Source organism: Grampus griseus (assembly GCF_964374135.1).
Source record: "Grampus griseus genome assembly, chromosome: 1".
NCBI lineage: Eukaryota > Metazoa > Chordata > Mammalia > Artiodactyla > Delphinidae > Grampus > Grampus griseus.
In genome coordinates, this window is record NC_139017.1 from 16,540,454 (window position 1) to 16,555,579 (window position 15,126).

Genomic DNA, 15,126 nt, shown 5'->3' on the forward strand with positions numbered 1-15,126 from the left:
CTGTAAATAGCTTACAAAAATTTGCAACAACAAAGGTATTAAGATGACTTTAACCAGTGGTATGAACCTTTTTTAGTTTAGGTGAAAATAAATTAAAATGGAAACAGAACGCTCTTCTTAGGGAAAGCAATGAAATCAGCTATTGCTGATTGCTAAATTTAGATATGATTATAATGTTTATTTTTTTAGGATTTGACTTTAATTTTCCCCCTTCAAAACTGAAATGAGGTTAAGCTCTTAATTATTTGGTATTAGACTAATGAATAATTCCAAACCTCTGTTTTCAGTTTTCTTTTCAATAGCTGCCAGTGTATGTTTGAACCTTGAAATGGAAGCTGATTAACATTTTTAAGGGTTGTCTTCATCTTCAAAATCAACACAGACTGCTTCTGTATGATCTTGATTAAATATTTGTGTAAAACCAGGCCAGTGAGGGTGGGGACTATTTTGTTTCCTTGCGTCATATGGTTTTCATTAAGTTTTTTGCATTTAAGTCCGTTTTATTTTTCAGTTGATGTAGGCACAGAGAGTTGTCTTGTAGGTTGCTTTAGGTCATTGAGTCATTGCTGCCTTGCAGTAACCCTGACAGACTTCATAAGTTGCTAAATTTTTATCAATCCCGTCTTAGATGTCAACACATCCAGACTTAGATGTCAAAACAACTTCCATCTGACGGTGGTAAATATCTGTGCCTCACATGTACAGTATGATTAACTGTCTCTTACATTACATTTATACCAAGGTTAAGAAAGGGAAGTACATTTAATTTCTTTCAGGTCTCGGACCTCTATCTAAACTTTCTCATTTGTAGTGTTGTAGTCAGTGGTTAACAATGATTCACATCCAGAACTCTTTTGGTTTTTTATTCCTGTTGTAAACATAATACATCATATTGCCACTACTTCTATTTTACAAATAAAACAAAAACCTTTAATTCTCGTGATGTCTTAACATTTAATGAAACCTATCTAGGGATCACCCTAGGGAAATTTTACCAACAAATGACACATTTGGAATTTGCTTCAAGCTTTCTCCTTTTCTTATATTAATCTCTGATCCACCTTTTCTTTGTGGGTGCTCCAAGCATTTAGGAGGTTTTCTACTTAATGGTTAAGTCATCTTTATGGAAAAGATCCAGTAAGTTGAAATTATGTAAATCTGTTGTGTGAGATAATTTGCCCAAGTTTTGACTTTCGTAGAAATTATCTGAAAGTGTATTCAGTTGTTTTCAGTGTACTTTAGTACTCACTCTACTGTGTAATTTTTAGGTTATAACAGATGACTTAGTAATATATTGTGTTCATATTGATTAAGTTGTAGAGCAGTGTAGTATTATGGAAAGAACTTGGGCTTTGGAATCAAATGGATCTGGATTTAAGTATTGACTCAGCTGTTTATTAACTCTGACTTAAATAAGTTGCTTCACTTCTTTGAGCCTTAGTTTCCTTATTAAAGATGAGAAGGATGATGGCAATCTGGCTAGGAAACTTAGGAGAATTAGAAGCAAGGGAATATTATATAAAGTGTCTGGCACATAATAGCTTCATAGTATAATTCTTTTTTTCATTGAATAAGTTAGAAAGGAAAGCAGAATCATTATGGTTAATAAAACCAGAAAGGTTTCTTGGGGGAGATTTTTTTAGGAAGATGTTGGAGGAGGCTTGTAAAACTTGGGGATTTGTGGAAATGATTGAAGAATAGTTGGTTTTCTCCTTGTTGTCCTGTTTTTTCCTTTTTAAATTAATTTTTACTTAGGCATATAGTTTAAAAGACCACATTTTGCCAAAAAGTTCATTATCAAATAAAGCAGTTTTCTGCACCATTCTGTCTACTCTGCACGGCTCTGACCCCAGGGCAACCTGGGCAACCAGGACAGCTGGCTCCTGTGGCTAGTTCTGCTGGCACTTACACGTCTCATATTCCCAGCTATCACAGAGCCAGATCTTTTGATTTGTCAATTTGAGGTGTTACCTGTTGGCTTTCTCTTATTGTAGGCAAATATTTCATTCCTCTTACACATTCTGTTTCCTCCCGGATGTCCTTTCAATATAGTTAGTTTATAATTTTTTGCTAATTCAGTGTTCAACATATATTATTATGCCTGCACAAGTATTATTTACAGCTGAAGATTGTAATATTCCTTACTTATGTTTCCTTTCTATTTGTTTTTCCTGAAATGAATAATTGCCTTGATTTTCATATTTAACGTCCACAATTTATTTAGTTTTTCAAAATGAAATTACCTCAGGTAATGTATCTATTATAAAAACTTTATTGGAGACATTCTCTCCTAGAATCCTCTATTTTCCTTTTTCTGGGTTGATTGCTCCCTTGGGCCGCTTCACAGTTGTCATCCTGGGACGTAAATTTCTTCTGATCCTTGGAATGTCTGCTGGATTGGATTCCCTATTTCCTGGATCTCGTATCTTCTTCTTTCTTGGTTTACTCCCACTGTTTCGGTAAAGCATACCCTCTAGGGGTTTTGTCCAGTTAAAATGATGGGACTGTGGCAGTTGGCTGGTGATGACAGCTCTCAGCAGCCTTTCCCGAGGTCACCGCTGCAAGCTTTCCTCCCTGCCTGACTAGTCACCGTGCTGGAGTCTCCATTCAGTCTCATCCTGGACATGCCCTTCTCTTTCCTGCATTGGATGTCCTTATTTTTTTCTTGCCTGTGTCTTTCTCTTCTTGATTTACTCCACCTTTTTGTGGAGGGCATTCTCAGTAGTTTCTCGAGAAAGGCTTAATTGGAAGTAAAGTTTTGGGTACCTCATGTGTCTGAAAGTGCCTCTATTCTGTCCTCACACTCGAATAACAGTGTATCTGGGTATTAAATGTTCAATTGGAAATTCTTTTCTTTTAGCATTTGGAAAGCATTCATCTATTGCTTTTTTGCTTCCAGTGGTGCTGTAGGAAAATCTGAATCTTATTCTGATTCCTGATCATCTGTATGTATGTGATTTATTTGTTTGCTTTCTGGCAGCTTATAGCGCATTCTTTTAGCACCCCTTTGTTCTGAAACTGTACATGGTGTCCTTGATGTGGCTCATTTTTTTTTTAGTGTTTTGGACTTTCAGGAGGGCTCCTTTCACTCTGGAAATGTGTGTCCTTCATTTTCGGGAAATTTTCTTGAAGTATTTCATCAATTTTCCTCCTCTCCATTTTTGCATATCTCTGTCTGTAGACCTGTTATTTGTATGTTAAACCTCTTGGACTGGTTCTTGAATTATCTTACTTTTTCTTCTGTTTTCCATCACATTTTTCTTTTTACTCTTTTCTGCGTGGTTTCCTTAACTTTGTCTTCTCACCCTTATAATAATTTTTTTATTTCTGCCATCGTGTTTTAAATTTCAAGCTCTTTGTTATTCTCTTAATGTTTATTTTAAAATAGTAACTGTTCTCTCTTTGTGGATGCAATATAATCTTCTAACTCTTCAAGGATATTAATGGTATTTTCCCCTAAATTTTCTTTATTTGAATAGTTTCTTTTTTTTTTTAAAGAAATAAGTGAAAAAGCTCAATTCCCACTCTTCTCCAGTGATCATATCAGGAGGATTATGAGAAATACTATTAATATGGACTATGCCCCAGGCACTAAAAACCAAACCACACCCAGGCAGTATTGTCCTGTCATGCATTTTGTCCTAGCAGAAACATCTTGTTTTCCCCAGAGCTTCTTGTTTTTGTAAAAGACACTAAAAGCAACTGACTAAAGTTTATCCACTATATTCTCTTTTTAATTTAATTTAATTTATTTTTTAAACAGCAGATTCTTATTAGTTATCTATTTTATACATATTAGTGTGTATATGTCAATTGCAATCTCCCAATTCATCCCACCACCACCCCTCCCCCTGCCGCCACTTTCCCCCCTTGGTGTCCATACGTTTGTTCCCTACATCTGTGTCTCAATTTCTGCCCTGCAAAACAGTTCATCTGTACCATTTTTCTAGGTTCCACATATATGCATTAATATACGATATTTGTTTTTCTCTTCCTGACTTAACTTCACTCTATATGACAGACTCTAGATCCATCCACGTCTCTACAAATGACTCAATTTCGTTCCTTTTTATGGCTGAGTAATATTCCATTGTATATATGTACCACATCTTCTTTATCCATTCGTCTGTCGGTGGGCGTTTAGCTTGCTTCCATGACTTAGCTATTGTAAATAGTGCTGCAATGAACATTGGGGTGCATGTGTCTTTTTGAATTATGGTTTCCTCTGGGTATATGCCCAGTAGTGGGATTACTGGGTCATATGGTAGTTCTATTTTTAGTTTTTTAAGGAACCTCCATACTGTTCTCCATAGTGGCTGTATCAATTTACATTCCCACCAACAGTGCAAGAGGGTTCCCTTTTCTCCACATTTCTCCAGCATTTGTTGTTTGTAGATTTTCTGTGGATGCCCATTCTAACTGGTGTGAGGTGATACCTCATGGTAGTTTTGATTTGCATTTCTCTAATAATTAGTGATGTTGAGCAGCTTTTCATGTGCTTCTTGGCCATCTGTATGTCTTCTTTGGAGAAATGTCTATTTAGGTCCTTTTTTGGATTGGGTTGTTTGTTTTCTTAATATTGAGCTGCATGAGCTGTTTATATATTTTGGAGATTAATCCTTTGTCCATTGATTCCTTTGCAAATATTTTCTCCCATTCTGAGGGTTGTCTTTTCGTCTTGTTTGTAGTTTCCTTTGCTTTGCAAAAGCTTTTAAGTTTCATTAGGTCCCATTTGTTTATTTTTGTTTTTATTTCCATTACTCCAGGAGGTGGATCAAAAAAGATCTTTCTGTGATTTATATCAAAGAGTGTTCTTCCTATGTTTTCCTCTAAGAGTTTTATAGTGTCTGGTCTTACATTTAGGTCTCTAATCCATTTTGAGTTTATTTTTGTGTATGGTGTTAGGCAGTGTTCTAATTTCATTCTTTTACATGTAGCTGTCCAGTTTTCCCTGCACCACTTATTGAAGAGACTGTCTTTTCTCCATTGTATATCCTTGCCTCCTTCGTCATAGATTAGTTGACGATAGGTGTGTGGGTTTATCTCTGGGCTTTCTATCCTGTTCCATTGATCTGTTTTTGTGCCAGTACCATACTGTCTTGATTACTGTAGCTTTGTAGTATAGTCTGAAGTCAGGGAGTCTGATTCCTCCAGCTCAAGACTGCTGTGGCTATTTGGGATCTTTTGTGTCTCCAAACAAGTTTTAAGATTTTTTGTTCTAGTTCTGTAAAAAATGCCATTGGTAATTTGATAGGGATTGCACTGAATCTGTAGATTGCTTTGGGTAGTAAGTCATTTTCACAATATTGATTCTTCCAATCCAAGAACATGGTATATCTCTCCATCTGTTTGTATCATCCTTAATTTCTTTCATCAGTGTCTTATAGTTTTCTGAGTACAGGTCTTTTACCTCCTTAGATAGGTTTATTCCTGGGTATTTTATTCTTTATGTTGCAATGGTAAATGGGATTGTTTCCTTAATTTCTGTTTCTGATCTTTTGTTGTTAGTGTATAGGAATGCAAGAGATTTCTGTGCATTAATTTTGTATCCTGCAACTTTACCAGATTCATTGATTAGCTCTAGTAGTTTTCTGGTGGCCTCTTTAGGATTCTCTATGTATAGTATCATTTCATCTGCAAACAGTGACAGTTTTACTTCTTCTTTTCCCATTTGTATTCCTTTTATTTCTTTTTCTTCTATGATTGCCGTGGCTAGGACTTCCAAAGCTATGTTGAATAATAGTGGTGAGAGTGGACATCTTTGTCTTGTTCCTGATCTTAGAGGAAATGGTTTCAGTTTTTCACCATTGAGAATGATGTTTGCTATGCGTCTGTCGTATATGGCCTTTATTATGTTGAGGTAGGTTCCCTCTATGCTCACTTTCTGGAGAGTTTTTATCATAAATGGGTGTTGAATTTTGTCAAAAACATTTTCTGCATCTATTGAGATGATCATATGGGTTTTTTTTTCAATTTCTTAATATGGTTATCACATTGATTGATTTGCATATATTGAAGAATCCTTGCATCCCTGGGATAAATCCCACTTGATCATGGTGTATGATCCTTTTAATGTGTTGTTGGATTCTGTTTGCTAGTATTTTGTTGAGGATTTTTGTATCTATCTTCATCAGTGATATTGGTCTGTAATTTTCTCTTTTTGTAGTATCTTTGTCTAGTTGTGGTATCAGGGTGATGGTGGCCTCATAGAATGAGTTTGGGAGTGTTCCTTCCTCTGCAATTTTTTGGAAGAGTTTGAGAAGGATGGGTGTTAGCTCTTCTCTAAATATTTGATGGAATTCACCTGTGAAGCCATGTGGTCCTGGACTTTTGTTTGTTGGAAGATTTTTAATCACAGTTTCAATTTCACTACTTGTGATTGGTCTGTTCATATTTTCTATTTCTTCCTTGTTCAGTTTTGGAAGGTTATACCTTTCTAAAAGTTTGTCCATTTCTTCCAGGTTGTCCATTTTATTGGCATAGAGTTGCTTGTAGTAGTCTCTTAGGATGCTTTGCATTTCTGCGGTATCTGTTGTAACTTCTCCTTTTTCATTTCTAATTTTATTGATTTGAGTCCTCTCCCTCTTTTTCTTGATGGGTCTGGCTAATGGTTTATCGATATTGTTTACCTTTCCAAAGAACCAGCTTTTAGTTTTATCGATTTTTGCTATTGTCTTCTTTGTTTCTGTTTCATTTATTTCTGCTCTTGTCTTTATGATTTCTTTCCCTCTACTAACTTTGGGTTTTGTTTGTTGTTCTTTCTCTAGTTCCTTTAGGTGTAAGGTTAGGTTGTTTATTTGAGATGTTTGTTGTTTCTTGAGGTAGGATTGTATTGCTGTAAACTTCCCTCTTAGAACTTCCTTTGCTGCAATCCCATAGGTTTTGGTTCGTCACGTTTTCATTTTCATTTGTCTCTAGGTACTTTTTGATTTCCTCTTTGATTTCATCAGTGATTTCTTGGTTATCTAGTAACGTATTGTTTAGCCTCCATGTGTTTGTGTTTTTTACATTTTTTTCCCTGTAATTGATTTCTAATCGCATAGCATTGTGGTCAGAAAAGATGCTTGATATGATTTCAATTTTCTTAAATTTCCTGAGACTTGATTTGTGACCCAAGATGTGATCTATCCTGGAGAATGTTCTGTGTGCACTTGAGAAGAAAGTGTAATCTGCTGTTTTTGTATGGAATGTCCTATAAATATCAATTAAGTCCATCCTGTTTAATGTATCATTTAAAGCTTGTGTTTCCTTATTTATTTTCATTTTGGATGATCTGTCCATTGGTGTAAGTGAGGTGTTAAAGTCCCCCACTATTACTGTGTTACTGTCAATTTGCTCTTTTATAGCTGTTAGCAGTTGCCTTATGTATTGAGGTGCTCCTATGTTGGGTGCATATATATGTATAATTGTTATGTCTTCTTCTTGGATTGATCCCTTGATCATTATGTAGTGTCCTTTCCTTATCTCTTGTAACATTCTTTATTTTAAAGTCTATTTTATCTGGTATGAGTATTGCTACTCCAGCTGTCTTTTGATTTCCATTTGCATGGAATACCTTTTTCCATCCCCTTACTTTCAGTCTGTATGTGTCCCTAGGTCTGAAGTGGGTCTGTCATAGACAGCATATATATGGGTCTTGTTTTTGTATCCATTCAGTGAGCCTGTGTCTTCTGGTTGGAGTATTTAATCCATTCACGTTTAAGGTAATTATCGATATGTATGCTCCTATTACCATTTTCTTAATTGCTTTGGGTTTGTTTTTGTAGGTCCTTTTCTTCTGTTGTGTTTCCCATTTAGAGAAGTTCCTTTAGCATTTGTTGTAGAGCTGGTTTGGTGGTGCTGAATTCTCTTAGCTTTTGCTTGTCTGTAAAGCTTTTGACTTCTCCATTGAATCTGAATGAGATGCTTGTCAGGTAGAGTAATCTTGGTTGTAGGTTCTTCCCTTTCATCACTTTAAATATGTCATGCCACTCCCTTCTGGCTTGTAGGGTTTCTGCTGAGAAATCAGCTGTTAACCTTATGGGAGATCCCTTGTATGTTATTTGTCATTTTTTCCTTGCTGCTTTCAATAATTTTTCTTTGTCTTTAATTTTTGCCAGTTTGATTACTGTGTGTCTCGGCATGTTTCTCCTTGGATTTATCTTGTATGGGACTCTCTGCGCTTCCTGGACTTGGGTGGCTATTTCCTTTCCCATGTTAGGGAAGTTTTTGACTATAATCTCTTCAGATATTTTCTCTGGTCCTTTCTCTCTCTCTTCTCCTTCTGGGACCCCTATAATGTAAATGTTGTTGAGTTTAATGTTGTCCCAGAGGTCTCTTAGGCTGTTTTCATTTCTTTTCATTCTTTTTTCTCTATTCTGTTCCACAACAGTGAATTCCACCATTCTGTCTTCCAGGTCACTTATCTGTTCTTCTGCCTCAGTTATTCTGCTGTTGATTCCTTCTAGTGTATTCTTCATTTCAGTTATTGTATTGTTCATCTCTGTTTGTTTGTTTTTAATTCTTCTGGGTCTTTGTTAAACATTTCCTGCATCTTCTCCCTCTTTGCCTCCATTCTTTTTCTTAGGTCCTGGATCATCTTCATTATCATTATTCTGAATTCTTTTTCGGGAAGGTTGCCTATCTGTACTTCATTTAGTTGTTTTTCTGGGTTTTTATCTTGTTCCTTCATCTGGTACATAGCCCTCTGCCTTTTCATCTTGTCTGTCTTTCTGTGAATGTGGTTTTTGTTCCACAGGCTGCAGGATTGTAGTTCTTCTTGCTTCTGCTGTCTGCCTGAATAGTTTCTTTTTCCTGCAATTTGCTTTTTATTTTTCATTTATTTATTGAATTTTATTTTATTTATTTTTTATACAGCAGGTTCTTATTAATTATCTATTTTATACATATTAGTGTATATATGTCAATCCAGTCTCCCAAGCAAGTTGCTTTTTAAATGCTTGTGTTTATGTTATTCTCTGTCTTCTTTCTGATAAACCTTAGTTGTCTGTTCATGACTAGAACAAATAATCCTAAAAAGGTTACTGGAAACTCTGAGTATGTGGATATTGTCCACATGACATGTGAGCTTTAATGTAGGCTTCTCTCTGTGGGTTATTTATTATTAACTGGTCAGATTTTCTAGAGTATTCCTGATCTCCTGCCTGGAGAAAAAAGATCTGCTGACCCAATGTGAGAAGAAGGCTGGGACTCATTGTTGGGGGTGGAGTGTGTGTGTGTGTGTGTGTGTGTGTGTGTGTGTATGTGTGTGTGTGTGTGTGTGTGTGTGTGTAACCTAATCCCTTGGTTTTGGTACTGCACCTATGCCTTCATCTGTGCTAGCTCATAACCTCTCCAGGGGTTAAACCTCAGATGTTCTGCCAGGGGAGTGTGGAGTGGGGAACGGATCTAGAGACCTGATTGTTTCTTAAGATAACTGTCACCCAATTCTCTTTATTTTGGTTCCTCTGTTCTTACCCTCACTTCCAGAAGTACCCAGAACTGCCCGTTTCTAAGTTTTGGGTTTTTTTCCCCTGAACATTCTGCCGTGTGATTTGGATTAGCTGTCAGCCTGACAGTCGCAGTTGTAGGATTCACCTTCCTTGGCTTTGCCAAGACAGTTGCCTCCAGTCCATCTGCTTCCACCGTCTAAAACTTTGTGGCTGTTTTTCTCTTTGGATCTTGTCCTAGTGGATTATGTCTTTAAAACAGCAGTCACTTTTCCTTTGTTGCTTAAGCTGTGCAGTTGAGCAGGCCTAGTTGTCTATGTTCACACAGCCGCCTTCACACGGATCCCCTGCCTTCGTTCTTGCTGCATATTTCTTCAGCATGTGGAGGCATTAGAAGTTAAAGGGTCATCTTGAGAGAGGTTTTTTTTCTTGAGCTGCCATCTTGAGAGATACTATAGAAAATACCTGGTTTTAAACTATATTAACCTACACTTGTTCGTACTAAATTTTATGTTGTCAGTTTTTTTCTCCATATTGTTGCTTTGTGGTATAAAAATGCCACTGTAATGTAGCTTGAATGATGGCAGTCTGTCAGGCATCCAGTGCTGTGTCTGCATTGGATTCCAAAATCTGAAATCTTTTCTCTCTCAGCCGTAAAGTGTACTTAGTCTTACAGCAGTGAAAGAAAACTGTCTCTAAGAAATATTTGTCCTTTTATTTGGTGGTTCTCAGGCTTTAGTGAGCATCAGAAGCGCTGGTTGGCTTATTAAAACAGCTTAAACCAGAGTTTCTGATACAGTAGGTCCGGAACAGGGCCCAAGTTTTGGGGGTTGTTGTTTTTTTAATGTTTCTGTATTTATGGGCCTGAGATTGTGAATTCCTAACAAGTGATGCTGATGCTGGTGTGAGGGCCACACTTTGAGACTGACTGAAGCAGACTGTATGAGTGCTTGAAAACCAGAACGCCACCACCAAGACCCTCCAGTAAAGCTTTACTTCATTATTTTCCAGTTGGACAATTGAGAAGAGCTTTGAATTTATGCTATGATCGCTCTCTTTGCCTAAAACATACGTTTACTTGATCGTCTTGATTGAGACAGTAGGTCTAACCATTTAAATTAATGAATCCTTTCCTTTGGTCCACTGTTATTCCTTTCTTTCTTTCTGAACTGCCTGTTTGAGATTTTGTCCTCGTCTCCCCTTCTTCCTTCCCTTGTTTCTTGTGGTGCCTGCAACTCTGTGATGCGGCAGAAGTTGGCTGTCAGGGTGAGCTCTCATGTAGAAGCAAGTCTGCATTGAGGTCGGTCACGTGGGGTCTGCCTGCTCTGGGTCGGTAACGTGTTCATAGCATGTTGGGTGTAGTTATTTAAACATGGAGCCTTACCATTAAGGTTGTGCATACTCGCATGTAAACACAAACATTAATGTCAGGCTGTCTTTACTAGTTAGTAATTTGTGTATGCCTATACCAGGAAGCATACACTTTTTAGAATTTAATTGAAAACTTTGAATAATTAATTTGGCAGGAGAAGTGTTACAGTTATTGGTTCTAAGTGGATCTCTGTTCATTGGGAGCAACTGTCTCTTTTAAGTAAGGTGAAGAGATTGGCAAAGAAAACTTCAGTTGAATCAGGGAAAATGGCCTTTTATCCAGTTAGGTAACTTAATCTGACAGAAGCAGAAATCGTTTTTAGGAATGTAGGTTTGACACTGTAGAGATGAGGGATGGGGAGGTGTTAGCATCCTCTGTGAGCAGCGTTATAAATTGCCTTTCTACTTCATTACTCTCTATCAGTGTGGCGTGAAAAGCATTGGAACTGTTTTACTGTTGGGTTTAACCTAGCACAGATGTTTTTGTTTCTTTATGCTGGTTAAATTATAGTACAAAGTGCACTGTTTGATGCACTAAGTCATTTCTGCAAATCTTTGGTCACATTTATATGCTGTCCAGTCTTTGGGTTCTACTGAGGGACAAGCCCTGAGGAGTAAGCCAATAGGAGATTTTTCCCGTTTGTAATAGTGTCCTTTTTTTTTTTTTAATGGTATGACTGTTTCAGGGCTATATTTTTTAAAATAAAAGATAGCTTCAGCAGAATTAGATAAGTAATCTCTTAACCCAGTTAAGAGATCTTTTCCCTTAATAATTGCTTTTTATATGATTAATGGCTCCCATAAGGTAACAGTATTTTCTAACCAAATGGGTTCCCGTATATTTAGAGAGATTTTTCCCACATTGTGTATTTCTGTGAATGGCATGAGTAGAAAAGCACAGACTGTTAGCTCCATGAAGACAGGGACTTTGTTTTGTTCATCACTCTGTTTCTAACACTAAGAAAGGTATTTGATATGCAGTTCTCAGTAAATATTTGTGGAATGAAGGACAGAAACCAGTTTAGAGTTCAGCATCCTGCATTACCTAATTAATGCCACAAGGTGGTACTGTTGTAGCATGAAATAAGAGGCTGTAATTCTTAGCCTCTCTTACATAGTTTTATATAAATCCTATGAATAAACAAAATGAATTGACTACCTATTATGTTTATTGCCTGTTTCAGATATTTATGGTTTTAGCATGTGATTAGTCTTTTGAGTCCATGATTTGGCCAGGCAGTGAGATTATAACCTAAATAAAGAACATTTGGTTCAATTTTTTTTTTTTTTTGAAATTTGGAGTGAGTTTTATTAATTAATTTATTATTTTTGCTGTGTTGGGTCTTCGTTTCTGTGCGAGGGCTTTCTCTAGTTGCGGAGAGCGGGGGCCACTCACTATCGCGGCCTCTCTTGTTGCGGAGCACAGGCTCCAGACACGCAGGCTCAGTAGTTGTGGCTCACGGGCCCAGTTGCTCCGCGGCATGTGGGATCCTCCCAGACCAGGGCTCAAACCCGTGTCCCCTGCATTAACAGGCAGATTCTCAACCACTGCGCCACCAGGGAAGCCCTGGTTCAAATTTTTATCAAATGTTAAATGAGATAGCATCTATTAAAACCTAGCACAGTATCAGGTTAGTTTCATTTTCTCGCCTTTAATTTATTTTGGGTTAAAAACCTTTGTTAAATTTTTCTTTGTGTTAAAATAATTTGCCAAACATTTTCTAATAAGTTATCACTGAATGTTAAACGATATTTTGTAAGTCTGTTTTGATTGTCAGAAGATTTTAAAAATTGATACCAAACCTAGATTTTACTGTATTATACCCCCCACTGCAAAAAAAAAAAAAGTTTAATTCTGCTCCATGGTTCTTTTATAAGGCTGAAATATTTTAACATAGTACTACATATTTGTGCATATATGATCATAATGTATAAATAAAGTCAGTCTATAATTTGTCTTGATTTCACTCCTATTATAAAAGTGTTGACAGGTTTGTTTTATAGCTTGGAATTTTAAAATTTCCTTATGATGAAATTGACTTCTGAATATTTTGATTGTATAATTTTCCACAGACTGAAGCAAAATCAGAAGAGGGCCCAGGATGGGCTATCCTACGTGATAATTTCATGATGGGAGCATCCATGAAAGACTGGGACAAAGGAAGTGATGGACCAGATGACAACAGACCGGGGTCTGGAAGTGACTCTGACACATAAAGCTATATAAGAAACACAGTTTCCATTTTATTTTTCCTAGAAAAATACTCGTGCTCTGAAAGTTGGGGAATTATAAAGATACCATTTGTAAGAGAGCCAAAACACTTTCACTATTATCAACTTTGGTGTTTCTCTTTTTCATGTAAACTTGGTTAAAATGATATTTCAAACCTTGTATAATTTTAAGCATTGTTCTTTAGAACGTTCGTAGAAAGAAATATTTCTACTTGAGATATGCATTTTGCCAAGTTCATTATAGGTTTACCTGTTGCTTTTGGATATTGGTGTTTTATTTAAGTATCACCAAGGGTTGTAGAAATGCAATATCAATTCATAATTAAAATGAACTCCTTGAAGTTAATATTTTTCAGCCTCTAACTTACAGACCTATATATGTATATTTTTTGTGGGGAAGGGTTGGTGTGTTTTTTTTGGTGAGCTATTGAGAAAAACTATGTAGCAAATTTTTAAATTATAGCATTTCTGATTTGGGGTGATGATTTTATTTTTAGACACTCTGGCAATTATGATTTAAGAAACATCAAATTTCTACTTTTATATTATTTCCTTTTATATGCTAAGTAATATATATAAATAATGGCTTAGATTTATTTTAAGTGTTAGGTTATTTTTGTATGAGAGATTTACTGAGGTGGAAATTCTCATATTTAACTTATGCAATGAGGCATAATTTCTTAGGAAGCATATTTGACATGTTCTCGTTTCTCTTATTTTCCCTAAATATTTGAGTTAGCTTAAATTCTTTTTTTATGGACTGGCTGACCAGTGAAATGGTAGTTAGACAACAGATAGTCTGCATCAGATACTGCATCTGATCTGAGACTTGATTTCTTCTAGTTGTCTTAAAGATTATTAAATTGGATGACTTTCAGAATCTAGGTGTTAAACAAAAAGAGAAGAGAAAGCAGGGCTATTTAATATCATTCCAAAATTTCTGTGAAACTGGGCCTAAGATGCAAACTTTGTAGGGGAATTATTTAATAAAAGTGATCTGTTCTTTTTTAAAAGGGTCCATCCCTTACTCCATCTTTCCATAGTAAAAATAGTTCCCTCCTACTACCAAATTGCACATGCTTGCATCTGTTATATATCGAAGGATAATCCTCCCCTCAAAACTGTGCTAGAGCAGAGACGTTTATATTTGCAAACCCATTTGGGTGTTACAAGTATTATGTAACCAAAGTTAAATTAGTCCATGGCCTGGTATTTGTTATCCTAAAGGAAGGTATACATCTAAGATATCAAATGATTAAACCAGCAGAGCTCAAAGTACATTTTTGTATGTATCCAAACTTTTGAAATTTAGTGTCTTCTTAAATTATAGAACTGCTATTTTGTCAGTGTAATATAAGTAAATGTGAACAACTAGTCCTCAGTAGTAACATGAGCATGCTAAACATCTCAGTATAACTTAACACAGATAAATATTTCAATACAACCTTACACGTAGATAATTTTGAGAAACAAATTTGCAGCACCTAAAAACTTTTATCTTCTCAGAATTAAAGATTTTACTTTTTTTTTCCTGCTATTATTCTGTTTCTGAATCATATTAAAGCTTTGCAAAATTTCTTCTGAACAGGACATCAGGTGATAGAAATGGGTAAATAACTTCTTGTTTAGTAAAAAAGTTGTTTTTTAACATAAACTTATCATATAGTCATTAGTTTAATTTAGAAAAATTGAGCAAGATTTTCAAACTGAAAGGAAGGAAGAGAATATTGGCAGATTTTCTTCTTTCAGAAATCATTTTATTCCAAAATAAAATTGAGTTGCTGCTATAAGAAAAAAAAATCACTTATGTTAGAAGGTGTAAAGCATATGTAAATCACGTGAAATAATTTTTGTCATAAAGATAGGATGTTTTATGTGTATTAATATCTCTGCATATTGGCAGTCAAATATCTAAGCAAAATACCATCATATATGAATCTAAGGATGAGCATATTATTTTAAAAGCTCTGTATCTTTAGATGGATGTTTTAAATAATCTAGCTCTGTCATCTCTGCCCTAAATATTTTACCTACAACATTTACTTATTTATTTTTAAAATTTATTTATTTATTTATTTTTGGCTGCGTTGGGTCT

General features: G+C 35.8%; 1 protein-coding gene across 1 annotated transcript in view; it reads left to right on the forward strand.

Moving 5' to 3' along the window:
- RRP15 (ribosomal RNA processing 15 homolog) overlaps positions 1-14,867 on the forward strand; it is a 47,799-nt gene extending 32,932 nt beyond the window's left edge. Inside the window, exon 5 of the mRNA XM_082678978.1 lies at positions 12,873-14,867. Coding sequence (XP_082535104.1) covers positions 12,873-13,016 — 144 coding nt within the window. The 3' untranslated portion in view covers positions 13,017-14,867. The remainder of the gene's footprint in view (positions 1-12,872) is intronic.
- The last annotated feature ends 259 nt before the right edge of the window (positions 14,868-15,126 follow it).